The sequence below is a fragment of the Arachis hypogaea genome, chromosome 1 (assembly GCF_003086295.3).
Source record: "Arachis hypogaea cultivar Tifrunner chromosome 1, arahy.Tifrunner.gnm2.J5K5, whole genome shotgun sequence".
In the NCBI taxonomy this organism is placed as follows: Eukaryota; Viridiplantae; Streptophyta; class Magnoliopsida; order Fabales; family Fabaceae; genus Arachis; species Arachis hypogaea.
In genome coordinates this window covers 88891168-88906958 of record NC_092036.1, presented here as the reverse complement: position 1 = coordinate 88906958, position 15791 = coordinate 88891168, and the positions used below count along the sequence as shown (strand labels likewise).

The window sequence follows — 15791 nt, the reverse complement described above, 5'->3', positions numbered from 1 at the left end:
ACCACTAAATATCAGACATTATTTCTCTAGTATCCTAGGAACTAATTTTCCAAGCCAAGGTATGAAAATCTACTCAAAATCTCCAAGTGGCATTTTCACAAACACTTGGTGGGCAAAATAGCAAAACATGGCCCATTACAAAAGATAATGAAAACTATAACCAAGCTATTCACAATATCAACAATAGAAGCTCAATCAAGCATATGTAAATCATAAAACATTAAATTCATCAACTAAAGATTCAAGGAACCAAAATTGCACATATTATCAAAGTAACTTGAACTAGAAGAAGATGTAGCAAAAGTAGTGTAATTAAAGAGGAAATTAAAGATTACTTACAAAGAGATGAGCAAAATCCAAGATGAAAACTAAAATTATAAAATTCTACTATGAAATCTACATAAATCCTAAGAGAGCATGAAAAGAACACTACTTTACACTACTTCTACTCCTAATTATCTACGTAATGTGTGTAATAGTGAGCTCTCAAAGTGTTTGTTCATTTTCCTTTGATATAGCCTTCAATTTTGGCTTCAGTAACTCCAAAAATTGGGCCAAGAGGGCCCCGAATTCACGTTCTATATGCTTCATTAATGAACTCACGTGCTGGAACTTGTGCGTACACACAGGAGGTTATGCATACACACACTTGAGTGTGTGCTTCTCCTTTATTTTTTTCATGTGTTCTCCCTTTTTGCATGTTTCTTTCCACTTCTACCAAACCATTCTTTCCTAATTGACTTGAAATCACTTAACAAGATATATCATGGCATCAAATGGAATAAAAGTGGATTTAAAATATCAATTTAAGCATAAAAATGCATGTTTTCACATTTAGGTCCAATCTAGATAGAAATCACAAAAGTATGTTATTTTGGTGATTAAATGTGAGTTTAAATGATGAAATCTATCCAATTCAAGCCAAAATTTACCGCCAAATATGGACTCATCAGACCGCGAGACCATATTGGCGGAGACCTTCAAGTACACCCACACATTGAAGGAGAACAAAGCGAGATTTGTTGATTAGAGGTCTCAGGACTATTATGTGAGTAAACATACATCTGATTATCCTCTGCTGTAAAATTATTAACTGTATATCTGTCTTAGCTTACTAATCACACAATAACTTGTGTTAATTGAACAAGAGTCCTACACTTAGAGATGTCGTCCATCTCATTACAAAACTTGATAGAAATAGATCTGCACTTTCTACGCATGGCAGGGTTAGGATGAAGCCTCATCCCATACCACTCCAGCCAAAGCCTCTCGTCCAGTATCAGGAGAAACTGTGCCTCAAACACCTTGAACACTTCCTGCTACATGTACATCGGATGCACAAAAGGGACCCATTCAACACTAGTGGTGGCACAGGCAACAAGCGCATGACGACATGAGGAATTGAATGACTGGAAAAGGCCACATTCACATGTGCCATTCGTCAATCAAACACGGAATGGACCTTCCGAATAACCCTCAAAAGGCTCTAACAGCTCAATCAGGAAAATTGAAGCCCATCTGTCGTAGTGACTCATGCTCATCTTCGAGATTCCCTCTCTGTTCTTCTCAATAGCAGCTGTCAGCCATTGTGAGAATTGATTACCCACTGCTAGTTGTGCATGTGCCTCCCGTCCCTTCCTGACGAACAACTGTTGCAGCCGCTCGTACGTTCATCACACGATAGCTAAAATCGGTAGATAGCGTGTACCCTTGAGCACATCATTCATGCACTTGGAGAGGTTCGTCCTCATTTATCTGAAGTAGCAACCGCTATCACCGTGTTGTAGCCAAATCTCTTTGTTGAACCTACCATCCCAGTCCAACATCTCCTGTGACAATCCCCTCAATGTATCCATGTACCACTCATACCCAGCCTTGCTGAGACTATAAGTAGCATTTATGAGATACCACTTTTCCTCAACAGACTTGAAATGAAACATGAAGTTTACCGCCATGTGTCGGACACAATAAGCATGATACGTTCTAGAAAGATGCCAACTGTAAGAACCGGCATTTTTATGAATAAAATTATTTAATTGTCCAAATTAAATGTTGAAAATTTAGGATGAAAATTTGTGGATTTAAATATGATTTTTGAACTCAGTAGGTCCTTCCGAGTCAGAAAATGTGTTTTCTGTGAAAAACTGTGAAAAACTGCAAATCGACAGTCGAACTGGTTGAACCATATCAAGTCTATCTTGTACTGCACGAGGAACAGTGAGAATGGTCAAACCTCTTAAAAATATATTAGAAATAAAAACCGGATGTTAGTGTTAAAGACTTGGCCCAAAGTTGGGTCGAACGGGTTAAAAATGCTAACAGGTTGAACCGGGTCTAAGTTGGGCCCAAGTCCAACATATATAAGGGTTCATTAATGAACCCTTCACCCAAAAACACACACACACCAGCTGCAAAGAGGAGAGAAGAGAGAAGAACACTATTCACTTCCCCATTCAATCTGTGATATCTTGTGCTACGGTGCTCCAATTTGCGTGCCGTTAGCGGCTACGGATTCCTTGTGAAGAGATATACAAAACTCACCCAAGAAACTGGTAAGGAAAGCTCGAATCCTTCCTAGTTCTTCTCTTCAAAGTTTCAAAAATCTAGGATTTTGGGTTAAGTGAGATTGTGATTTTGGATGTTTAAGTTTGCTCTAATCCTTGCTTAGCCTTGGATTTTGGCCATCAAATCTGTTGGGAGAGGTAAGAGATACTAAACCCTTGTGAAATTTGATTTATGTTAAGCCCTAGGTTGATTGGTGGTGATTTATGTGTGTATAGTTTGATTATTGTGTAATTGGGAGCTTTTGGAGCTTATTGGTGCTTGTTGGAGTGGAATTGAAATCTTGGTTTAGAGTTGAGAGCTTGCTTGTGCTCATTTGTGGGTTAAAGGCATATTGGAAATCAGCCAAGGTATGGTTTCAGTTTTCTCCATGTAGTATATAATATTCATGGACACTTAGGCTAGTGACCCATAGGATAGGTTTGGATTTGAATGGTTGGTGAGTTGTTGGATGCTATTGTATAATGATGTATGATGAAATGATGATTTTTTGAGTTTAATATTGATAATTGATAGTGGTATGATGAGGATGAATGATTTGTGAAGTTGGGGAGTGAATTATGTTGATAAATGTGATATTGATGTTAATTGATTGGAAATATATATTAATGATGTTTGATTATATGTGATATATAAATGTGGAGATTGAGGATGAGGAAAGGTGGAGAAATATGTGGTAAGCTTGGTGCAATATGCCATAGAGTGTTAATTGTGATGAGAATTGGTGTTTGGAATGGCTTAGTTTGGTTTTGGTTGTGGTTTATAAAGAAATTGAGGAAATTGTGATTTTGGGTAAAAGTTGAATTTTAGTGAACTTTGTCTGATCATAACTTTTGCCTCGGTTTTCGAAATTGGTTGAAATTTGTTTAGAATTAAAGATCTTTAAAAAATCTTTAAATCGATATAGAGCTTGTGAAATTTGGAATTTTGTAGAGAACGTTATGATCATTCAAAGTTGGTGTTAAAAACTTGAAATTCTGCAAAGTTACAGAATTCTGAGTTTTCTGGTATGTGCGCACGCACAACCTTGTGCGCACGGACACTGCGAAAATTGTGACCTGTGTGCACGAACAGACCTGTGCGTCCGCACATGCAGAGACAGGCAATCTGCTCACAGCGTTCACAAAGCTTGTGCGCACACACACCAAGGTGAAATTGCAACCTGTGCGTACGCACAGACCTGTGCGCACGCACACGTTGGGGAGGTCAGTCTGTTAGGGGTACTCGCACAAGCAAGCTTGTAAATTTTAGTACCTGTGTGTATGCACACCCCTGTGCGTATGCACACTTTCAAAATCTTCTTGGGCGTGCACACGCACACCCCTGTGCGGATGCACACGCCCTGTTTCATAATTTTAAACTTTGTTTTTAACTATTTCACCTTCACAACAAGGCTGTAAGCTTCCTTAACACCATTTCAAGACTCTTGGGCTTATTTTTAAGCATTGAAACATATGGAAAGGTTTTAGGAGAATTATTTGGGTCTACCTTGAAAAGTTAGCGAACAGAGGCTTAGGTTTCTGGTGTTTTGATGAAGAGTTTGGCTGAGGGAGAGGAAGAGTAGTGAATCTTGGTGGATACTGGCAACGAATTAAGAAATTGTTAAACTGATGAGTTCAGGATGGAGAATCATGAATTGATGATTGCTGTGTTAAGTTGAGAACGCGAAAAGGGATGATGAGGGTATGATTGGATTATATGAGAGTGTGTGGAGCCTATATCTTTGGCGTAGCAGATTGTTCTGCTGCATGATTAGTTGTGGTTAAGAGTATGTGGAGCCTATATCTTCGGCGCGGCAGATGTTTCTGTCGCATGATTTGTTGAATGTTGAGAGTGTGCGGGGCCCATATCCCCAGCGTGGCAGATTGTTCTGCTACATGAATTGTTTGTGGACGGTTCCTTCTCTGCTGTAGGAAGTGTGCGGGGCCTATATCCCTAATGTAGTAGACTCCCTACTACAGAAGTGTGCAGGGCACTATATCTCTAACACAGTAAACTGCTGCTGTATGAGTGTGCAGGGAACTATATCTCTGACTTGGCAGAAAAGGCTACATCTGGGAGGATGTGTCGGGTTGGCATTTATGGACCGACAAGTGATATAATGAGCTAATAGGATATACATTCATCATATGCATCTTCTATATGCTTGCTTGCTTTGTTTACTTGAGTTTGCCTAATTGTATAACATGTTTACTTGCTTCTTGAATTACTTGTTGTATATGAATATTATTTGTGTTTTATTTGCTTGCATTAATTTTGATTGTCCGACGTTGAGGAGGTTAGGTAGGCAGTGGCAATGGGATTGCTCAGAGGGTAGGTTGGCGAGGGCTGTGGGGTACAGCGGTGTTGGACTAGGTTAGAAATCCCCTATGGTTTAGTTATGTTAAGATTTATATAATTATGCTTATTTGGATTAGAATGCTTTAAGCTTGAATCCTTGTGATGGATATGGAGTCTAGGATTGCCTTTGGCGTCCCGAGGTCTTGTATCCTACATCACTAGGCACTGTTACCATACTGAGAACCCCCGGTTCTTATACCATATTTTTGTTGTGTTTTTTAGATGCAGGTTGCAACCCACCTCGGTGAGTTGTCTGGTTGGTGACAGAAGCGGAGGATTTGGATACTCCTTTTGAGTCTTTTGATTTATTTTGAATATGTCTCTCACTTTTGTACTTTGTTTTGCCTAGAGGCTTGTATTTGAGAGAACAAACTTGTATAAGCTATTTTTACTATCTGGTCTCCTGTATTGTCTGTATATAGTTAGCCGGCTTAAACTCCATGAGCTGAGACTACTTTCTTATGATATTACACTATAATATTATTATTTTGTTTATATTACATCCGTCTCTTGTGCTTTAAGTTAGACGCTTCGTTAGTTCATTTTGCGCCTTTCAAATAGTGTATTTTGAGCTATACCTTTCATCAGGCTTCTAGATAATATTATTTCTTCTATATATATATATATATATATATATATATATATATATATATTATGTATGAGCTTAGAACTGTCGTAATCCTTGATTAATCTTTGCTTTACAACGTGAGGTAAGGCTTAGCCTAACTGGGGTGTTACACCAACCACTGTCGTCTACTCTCAATGTAGCCTTGATCGCTAGAGATCTATCAGAAATAATCAATAGGCCTTCCTGTGGGGTGACGTGTTGCCTCAGATTCGTAAGGAAGGAAGACCATGACTCCATTGTCTCAGACTCAGTAATTGCGAAGGCCACGGGAAGGATATTGCTGTTACCGTCTTGAGCCACCGCAATAAGCAAAACACCACCATATTTGCTATACAGGTGCGTGCCATCAACGGATACGAACAACTTGGAATGCTTGAAAGTCTCCACACAAGCTTGGAAGGACCAAAATACCTTATCAAATATGCTGCAATCACGCACCATGAGGTGCCCATCATAATATGGAACAACACTGATCTCACATATCGTTCTGGAACAACAACTCTGGAGTGCTTGCAGCAACCTCGACACCTTATTGTACGACTCCTCCCAATCATCGTATATCTGCACAATTACCTTTTGTTTCGCCATCCAGACCTTTATATATGATGGTTTGAAGTGATAGCTTTGTCTAACGGCACCTTGCAGGACAGAGATTCTGGCAGAGGTGTTGGATTGTATCAACGGCAGGATGACATGTCATATGAGACTACTGTTCAACTAGCGGTGGTCATGAGACATGGTGGGGTTAAACACGTGTGCCCTCTTCTAACCCTACACACCTCCCTAACAGAATAGAACAATCGTGGTTAACATGTACAGCAAACATAACAATGATAATTGAGAATACACAACACAATTAATCTTGCAATTACTAATATTTGAGATTCTGTCAGAGAGCAACACGGAGATTCTAAGGGCAACCTAATTCATATTATCAGCAACACACATGGTACTTCAATCGATCCGACTCCAGGGCTTAGTACTCAGCACTTTGCAAATGCTATAAATCTTGACACCATGCAGTACTACATCTCTGCTTTTGAATCTGTAGCCAATGGTAGCACGAATTCCTATACTTTCGTACTATTGTACCAGCAAGCACACCAGTTCGTCCAAGTAATACCTGAGCGAGTCAGTGTCGATCCCACGAGGATTGTGGTTTGAAGCAAGCTGTGGTTATCTTGCAGGTCTTAGTCAGGCAGATTAGAAGGTTGTTGGATATAAAATTGTATTAGGACTTTTAGATTCAGCAACAGGGATATGTTGAAGGATTGGAGTTACTTTGTCTTTCTAAATTAACTCTGGTACTATTATCTTCTTTGCTTGTGAATAATCTTCTTCTATGGCAGGCTGTATGTGATCAACGCCATAGGCTGTGGTCATTGATCTCCTCTGCTACAGATTGAACGCCATTGGTCGTGGTCATCTAATCAGACGAAGGGTGAAGCGCTAGTAAGTCATTCTCTTAGTGATCCTACTCAAAATGCCACAGACAAGGTCAAATCTTCCAGATCAGAGAACGTTGCTTCTTTGGATTCTAGCCTATACCATGGAGACCTTAATCTCCCTGGAAATAAGCTGAACTAGTGTCTCGAGAAGTCCCCAACGAAGTCGTGAATTAACCGTCTGAGAGATATATAAACATAGCTATTGGCTCGTGCTTTCCAATCATGTATTCACACGAACCCAAGTAGACGTGGGTGTTTGTCAGAGCTAATTTGTTTTAATGTGATGAACAGAGCTAATTTGTCAGATCATCCTATTCACCACGATGAAGATCAGATATTGATGAGCGGATAATTTATACACTTTTTGGCATTATTTTTATTTTAATAGGTTTTAGTTACTTTTTAGTATATTATTATTAGTTTTCATGCAAAAATCACATTTCTGTACTTTACTATGAATTTGTGTATTTTTCTGTGATTTCATGTATTTTCTGGCTGAAATTGAGGGACCTGAGTAAAAATCTGATTCAGAGGCTGAAAAAAACGACTACTAATGCTGTTGGATTCTGACCTCCCTGCACTCGAAGTGGATTTTATAGAGCTAGAGAAGCCCAATTGGCGCGCTCTCAATTGCGTTGGAAAGTAGACATCATGGACTTTCCAAAAATTCCATTTCAAGTGCAGGGAGGTCAGAATCCAACAGCATTTGTAGTCCTTTGTCAGCCTCTGAATCAGATTTTTGCTCAGGTCCCTCAATTTTAGCCAGAAAATACTTGAAATCATATAAAAACACACAAACACATAGTAAAGTCCATAAATGTGAATTTTTCTTAAAAACAAATAAAAATATACTAAAAACTAACTAAATCATACTAAAAACTATGTAAAAACAATGCCAAAAGGGTATAAATTATCCGCTCATCACAACACCAAACTTAAATTGTTGCTTGTCCCCAAGCAACTGAAAACAAAATAGGATAAAAAGAAGAGAATATACAATGAATCCCACAATATCATGAAGCTTAGTCCCAATTAGATGAGCGTGGCTAGTAGCTTTTTGCTTCTGAACAGTTTTGGCATCTCACTTTATCCATTGAAATTCAGAATGATTGGCATCTATAGGAACTCAAAATTTTAGATAGTGTTATTGATTCTCCTAGTTTAGTATGTTGATTCTTGAACACAACTACTTTATGAGTCTTGGCTGTGGCCCTAAGCACTTTGTTTTCTAGTATTACCACCGGATACATAAATGCCACAGACACATAACTGGGTGAACCTTTTCAGATTGTGACTCAGCTTTGCTAAAGTCCCCAGTTAGAAGTGTCCAGAGTTCTTAAGCACACTCTTTTTGCTTTGGATCACGACTTTAACCACTCAGTCTCAAGCTTTTCACTTAGACCTTCATGACACAAGTACATGGTTAGGGACAGCTTGATTTAGCCGCTTAGGCCTGGATTTTATTTCCTTGGTCCCTCCTATCCATTAATGCTCAAAGCCTTGGATCCTTTTTACCCTCGCCTTTTGGTTTTAAGGGCTATTGACTTTTTATGCTTGCTTTTTCTTTTTCTTTCTATCTCTTTTTTTGTCGCCATTTTTTTCCACTGCTTTTTCTTGCTTCAAGAATCAATTTCATGATTTTTCAGATTATCAATAACATTTCTCTTTGTTCATCATTCTTTCAAGAGCCAACAATTTTAACATTCATAAACAACAAGATCAAAAATATGAACTGTTCAAGCATTCATTCAGAAAACAAAAAGTATTGCCACCACATCAAAATAATTAAACTAATTTCAAGATAAAATTTGAAATCCAAGTACTTCTTGTTCTTTTGTAATTAAGCACATTTTTCATTTAAGAGAGGTGAAGGATTCATGGAGTTATTCATAGCTTTAAGACATAGACACTAGACGCTAATGATCATGTAATGAAGACACAAACATAGACAAACATGAAGCTCAAAAACCGAAAACAAAAAAATAGATAGACAAGGAGATTAAGGAATGAGTCCACCTTAGTGAGGGTGGCGTCTTCCTCTTGAAGAACCAATGGTGCTTTTGAGCTCCTCTATGTCTCTTCCTTGCCTTTGTTGCTCCTCCCTCATAGCTCTTTGATCTTCTCTAATCTCATGGAGAATGATGGAGTGCTCTTGGTGCTCAACCCTTTGTTGGTCCAGGTTGTAACGCAAGCCTTCCAAGGAGTTGTTGGGTTGTTTCCAATAGTTGTGTGGAGGAAATTGCATCTCTTGAGGCATCTCAGGGATTTCTTGATGAGGATCTTCCTCATGCTCTTGTTGAGATCCATGAATGAGCTCTCTTGTTTGCTCTATCCTTTTCTTAGTGATGGGCTTATCCTCTTCAATGAGGATGTCTCCTTCTATATTAATCCTAGCTAAATTGCATAGATGACAAATGAAATGAGGAAATGCTAACCTTGCCAAGGTGGATGACTTGTCAGCCACCTTGTAGAGTTCTAGAGGTATGATCTCATGAACTTCCACTTCCTCCCCAATCATGATACTATGGATCATGATGGCCCAATCCACAGTCACTTCAGATCGGTTGCTAGTTGGAATGATGGAGCGTTGGATGAACTCCAACCATCCTCTAGCCACAGGCTTAAGGTCTGGTCTTCTCAATTGAACCGGATTGCCTCTTGAGTCTCTTTTCCATTGAGCTCCTTCCACACATATGTCCATGAGGACTTGGTCCAACCTTTGATCAAAGTTAAGCCTTCTAGTGTAGGGGCATGCGTTTTCTTGAATAATTGGCAAGTGGAACGCCAACCTTATATTTTTCGGACTGAAATCTAAGTATTTTCCCCGAATCATTGTAAGCCAATTCTTTGGATTCGGGTTCATACTTTGATCATGGTTCCTAGTGATCCATGCATTGGCATAGAACTCTTGAACCATTAAGATTTTGACTTGTTGAATGGGTTGGTGAGAACTTTCCAACCTCTTCTTCGGATCTCATGTCGGATCTTCGGATACTCATTTTTCTTGAGCATGAAAGGGACCTCAGGGATCACCTTCTTCTTGGCCACAACTTCATCGAAGTGGTCTTGATGGAACTTTGAGATAAATCTCTCCATCTCTCATGACTCAGAGGTGGAAGCTTTTGCCTTCCCTTTCCTCTTTCTAGAGGTTTCTCTGGCCTTAGGTGCCATAAAAGGTTATGGAAAAACAAAAAGCAATGCTTTTACCACACCAAACTTAAAAGGTTTGCTCGTCCTCGAGCAAAAGAAGAAAGAAAGAAGGAGGAAAAGAAGAAAATAGAGGAGATGGAGGGAGATAGGTGGTTCAGCCAAGAAGGGGGAAAGGTGTTTGTGTTGTGTGAATATGAAGGAGTAGTGAGGGGTTTATATAGGGGTAGGGGGTTGGGTTTCGGTCATTAGGGTTGGGTTTGGGAGGGAAAAGTGTTTGAATTTTGAAAGTGAGGTAGGTGGGGTTGGTATGGATCCTGTTGGGTCCACAAATCCTGAGGGGTCAAGGAATTCATCCCTGCTTCTTTTATGCGTGCAAAATGCCCTTACAGTGCAATCCGGGCGTTTAATGCCAGATTGCTACTTGTTTCTGGCATTAAACGCCAGCTTTTATTCCTTTCCTGGCGTTAAACGCCAGGCTGCAACCTGTTTCTGGCGTTTAACGCTAGATTGTAGCCTGTTTCTGGCGTTTAACGTCAGTCTGGTGCTTGTTTCTGGTGTTTAACGCCCAGAATGGTGCCAGACTGGGCGTTAAACGCCCATTCTGCTACCCTTACTAGCATTTAAACACCAGTAAGTTCCTCCTCCAGGGTGTGATGCTTTTAATGCTGTTTTTGATTTTTCTTAATTTTTTTGCAGTTGTTTTTGTGACTCCACATGGTCATCAACCTAAAAAAAAAAGAAAATAACATAGATAAATGAAATTGGGTTGCCTCCCAATAAGCGCTTCTTTAATGTCAATAGCTTGACAGTAAGCTCTCATGGAGCCTCACAGATGTTCAGAGAATTATTGGGACCTTTCAACACCAAACTTAGAGTTTGAATGTGGGGGTTTAACACCAAACTTAGAGTTTGGTTGTGGCCTCCCAACACCAAACTTAGAGTTTGACTGTGGGGGCTTTGGTTGACTCTGCAGTGAGAGAAGCTTTTCTTGCTTCCTCTCCATGGTTACAGAGGAAGATCCTTGAGTTTTAAACACAAGGTAGTCCTTATTCAGTTGAAGGACTAACTCTCCTCTGTCCACATCAATCACAGTTTTTGCTGTGGCTAGGAAGGGTCTTCCAAGAATGATGGATTCATCCTCATCCTTCCCAGTGTCTAGGAGTATAAAATTGACAGGGATGTAAAGGCCTTTGACCTTTACTAGCACGTCCTCTACCTGTCCATAAGCCTTTTTCATGGATTTGTCTGCTATCTCTAATGAGAATGTGGTAGCCTGTACCTCAAAGATTTCTAGTTTCTCCATTACAAAGAGTGGCATTAAGTTTATTCTTGACCCCAGGTCACACAGAGCCTTCTCAAAGGTCATGGTGCCTATGGTACATGGAATTAGGAATTTACCAGGATCCTATTTCTTTTGAGATAAAGTGCGCTGAACCCATGTATTCAGTTCATTAATGAGCAATGGAGGCTCATCCTTCCAAGTCTCATTACCAAATAGCTTGGCATTTAGCTTCATGATTGCTCCTAATACTGAGCAACTTGCTCTTCAACAATGTTTTCATCTTCTTCAGAAGATGAATAATCATCAGAGCTCATAAATGGTAAAAAGAGGTTCAATGGAAATTCTATGGTCTCTAGATGAGTCTCAGATTCCTTAGGTTCCTCAATTGGGAACTCCTTTTTGATCAGAGGATGTCCCAAGAGGTCTTCCTCACTGGGATTCACGTCCTCCTCCTCCTCCTCTGTGCATTCGGCCACACCAAGTAAGGTTATGGCCTTGCACTCTCTTTTTAGGTTCTCTTCTGTATTGCTTGGGAGAGTACTAGGAGGAGTTTTAGTGACTTTTTTACTCAGCTGACCCACTTGTGCCTCCAAATTTCTAATGGAGGACCTTGTTTCATTCATGAAACTTAGAATGGCCTTAGATAGGTCGAAGATTATATTTGCTAAGCTAGAGGGGCTCTGCTCAGAATTCTCTGTCTGTTGTTGAGAGAATGATGGAAAAGGCTTGCTATTGCTAAACCTGCTTCTTCCACCATTATTAAAGCCTTGTTGAGGCTTTTGTTGATCTTTCCATGAGAAATTTGGATGATTTCTCCATGAGGGATTATAGGTGTTTCCATAGGCTTCACCCATGTAATTCACCTCTGCCATTGTAGGGTTCACAGGATCATAAGCTTCTTCTTCAGAAGATGCTTCTTTAGTACTGTTGGATGTATTTTGCAATCCAGACTCTGAGAAATTAAATTGACTTGTTGAGTCAACATTTTGTTCTGAGCCAATATGGCATTCAGAGCATCAATTTCAAGAACTCCCTTCCTCTGAGGTGTCCCATTACTCAAAGGATTCCTTTCAGAAGTGTACATGAACTAGTTATTTGCAACCATGTCAATGAGTTCCTGAGCTTCTGTAGGCATTTTCTTAAGGTGAATAGATCCACCTGTAGAATGGTCCGATGACATCTTAGACAATTCAGACATACCATCATAGAATATATCCAGGATGGTCCATTCTGAAAGCATGTCAGAAGGACACTTTTTGGTCAGTTGCTTGTATCTCTCCCAAGCTTCATAGAGGGATTCACCTTCTTTCTGTCTGAAGGTTTGAACATCCACTCTAAGCTTACTCAGCTTTTGAGGAGGAAAGAACTTGGCTAAGAAAGCCGTGACCAGCTTATCCCAAGAGTTTAGGCTATCTTTAGGTTGAGAGTCCAACCATACTCTAGCTCAGTCTCTTACAGCAAAAGGAAAAAGTATAAGCCTGTAGACCTTGGGATCAACCCATTGGTCTTAACAGTATCACAGATCTGCAAGAATTTAGTTAAGAACTAAAAAGGATCTTCTGATGGAAGTCCATGAAACTTTCAATTCTGTTGCATCAGAGAAACTAATTGAGGCTTTAGCTCAAAATTGTTTGCTCTAATGGCAGGGATTGAGATGCTTCTTCCATGAAAGTTGGAATTTGGTGCAGTAAAGTCACCAAGCATCTTCCTTACATTGTTGTTGGGTTCGGCCATGTCTCTTTCTTTTTTGAGATTCTCTGTAAGGTTTTCTCTGGATTGTTGTGCTTTAGCTTCTCTTAGCTTCTTCTTCAGAGTCCTTTCAGGTTCAGGATCTGTTTCAACAATAATGTCCTTGTCCTTGCTCCTGCTCATATAAAAAAGAAGAGGACAGAAAAGGAAGAGGAATCCTCTATGTCACAGTATAGAGATTCTTTTATGTGAGTAGAAGAAAAAAAGAATAGAAGAAGGAGAAGAGAAAAATTCTTACATAGAGGAGAAGAGAGGGTTCGAATTTTGAGATGAAGAGAAGTGTTAGTAAATAAATAAATAAATAGAAAAAGATAAGGGAGAGAGGATTTCGAAATTTTTTTTTGAAAAATGGTTAGTGATTTTCGAAAATTAAGAGAAGAAATAAAATTAAAATTAAAATTTGAAACAATTAGTTAATTAAAAAAGAATTTTTGAAAAAGAGGAGAAATAGTAAACAAACAAAAATCAATTATTTAGTTGAAAAAGATTTTAAAATCAATTTTGAAAAGATAGGAAGTTAGAAAATATTTTTGAAAAAGATATGATTGAAAAAGATATGATTTGAAAAAAAAGATATGATTGAAATTTATTTTGAAAAAGATTTGATTTTTAAAATCAGAATTAATGACTTGACTCACAAGAAAACAAAAGATATGATTCTAAAATTTAAAGCTTGAATCTTTCTTAACAAGAAAGTAACAAACTTGAAATTTTTGGATTAAACCATTAATTGTTAGTGTTAATTTCGAAAATTATGAAATAAAGATAAGAAAAAGATTTTGAAAATCAATTTTTAAAGAATTTTCGAAAATAATAAAAGGAAAAAGAAAAGATTTGATTTTGAAAAAGATTTTGAAAAGATAAGATTTTTAAAATTGAAATCTGGACTTGACTAACAAGAAACAACTTATTTTGAAAATTTTTTGACTAAGTCAATCCAAAATTTCGAAATTTATGAGAAAAATAAGGGAAAGATATTTTTTTATTTTTGAATTTTAATGAGGAGAGAGAAAAACAACTAAAATAACTCAAAACATGAAAATTTTGGATCAAAACAAAGAAAACATGCAAGAACACTATGAATGTCAAGATGAACATCAAGAACACTTTGAAGATCAAGATGAACATCAAGATTCATTTTTGAAAAATTTTTAAGAAAAGAAAATATGCAAGACACCAAACTTAGAAATTTTTAATGTTTAGACTCTAATAATTCTAGAATGCATATGAAAAACAAGAAAAGACACAAAACAAGAAAATATGAAGATCAAGCAAGAAGACTTGTCAAGAACAACTTGAAGATCATGAAGAATATAATGCATGATTTCGAAATTTCTTTTAGAAAATTAAAAAGATGCAATTGACACTAGACTCAAACAAGAAACACAAAATATTAACTTTGGTTTTATGATTTTATTATTTTTTTTGGATTTTTCAAAAATTATTTTGGAAAAACGAAAACAAAGAAAATTTTTTTAAAGATTTTTGAAAACTTTTTGAAAAGAAAATAAAACAAGAAGAAAATTACCTAATCTGAGCAACAAGATGAACCGTCAGTTGTCCAAACTCGAACAATCCCCGGCAACGGCGCCAAAAACTTGGTGCATGAAATTGTGATCTCAATGGCGCCAACAACTTGGTACGCACAATTGTAATACCACTCTTTTTCACAACTTCGTACAACTAACCAGCAAGTGCACTGGGTCGTCTAAGTAATAAACCTTACGTGAGAAAGGGTCGATCACACGGAGATTGTCGGCTTGAAGCAAGCTATGGTCACCTAGTAAATCTTAGTTAGACGGATTCAAATGGTTATGGAGTTTTAAAAATTTAAAAGATAAATAAAACATAAAATAAAGAGAGAGATACTTATGTAATTCATTGGTGGGAATTTCAGATAAGTGTATAGAGATGCTTTATCCCTTCTGAATCTCTGCTTTCCTACTGCCTTCATCCAATCCTTTATACTCCTTTATATGGCAAGCTGTTTGTAGGGGGATCACCGTTGTTAATGGCTACCGTCCATCCTCTCAGTAAAAATGGTCCAGCTACGGGTTACGTAGGGCTAATCATCTGTCGGTTCTCGATCGTATAGGAATAGGATTTACTATCCTTTTGCGTCTTTCACCATGCCCTACAGTCACGAGTTTGAAGCTCGTCACATTTATCCAATCCCAGATCCTACTCGGAATACCACAGACAAGGTTTAGACTTTCCGGATATCAAGAATGCTACCAATTGATTCTAGCTTATACCACGAACTCTGATCGCAAGGAATTGAAGGCTCAGTTGTCAGGAGAGGCAATCAAACGCATGGACCAGGAATCTAAGAGATACACATTCAAGCTTGTTTTCATGTTGAATGAAAGTGGTTGTCAATCACGCATTCATGAGTGAGAATGGTGATGAGCATCACATAATCATCACATTCATCATGTTCTTGTGTGTGAATGAATATCTTAGAATAAGAATAAGTATGAATTGAATAGATGAAAAATAGTACTTTGCATTAATACTCGAGGAACAGCAGAGCTCCACACCTTAATCTATGGTGTGTAGAAACTCCACCGTTGAAAATACATAAGTGATAATGGTCTAGACATGGCCGAGAGGCCAGCCTCCAAAACGTGAT

The 15791-nt window shown here is 38.3% G+C and overlaps 1 protein-coding gene and 1 non-coding gene across 2 annotated transcripts; one reads left to right on the top strand and one right to left on the bottom strand.

Moving 5' to 3' along the window:
* Positions 1-5566: 5566 nt before the first annotated feature.
* LOC112744540 (uncharacterized) lies at positions 5567-6118 on the bottom strand. The gene has a single exon (XM_025794239.1). It carries the CDS (start codon positions 6116-6118, stop codon positions 5567-5569), a length of 552 nt encoding a protein of 183 aa, XP_025650024.1.
* Positions 6119-12644: 6526 nt separating this feature from the next.
* On the top strand, positions 12645-12752 carry LOC112715891 (small nucleolar RNA R71). The gene has a single exon (XR_003160041.1). It is a non-coding gene; the product is annotated as a small nucleolar RNA R71 (small nucleolar RNA).
* Positions 12753-15791: the final 3039 nt, after the last annotated feature.

Bases quoted from the DNA above. Each gene is read 5' to 3' on its own strand.
- LOC112744540 (XM_025794239.1), bottom strand. From the start codon at position 6,118: ATGGCGAAACAAAAGGTAATTGTGCAGATATACGATGATTGGGAGGAG.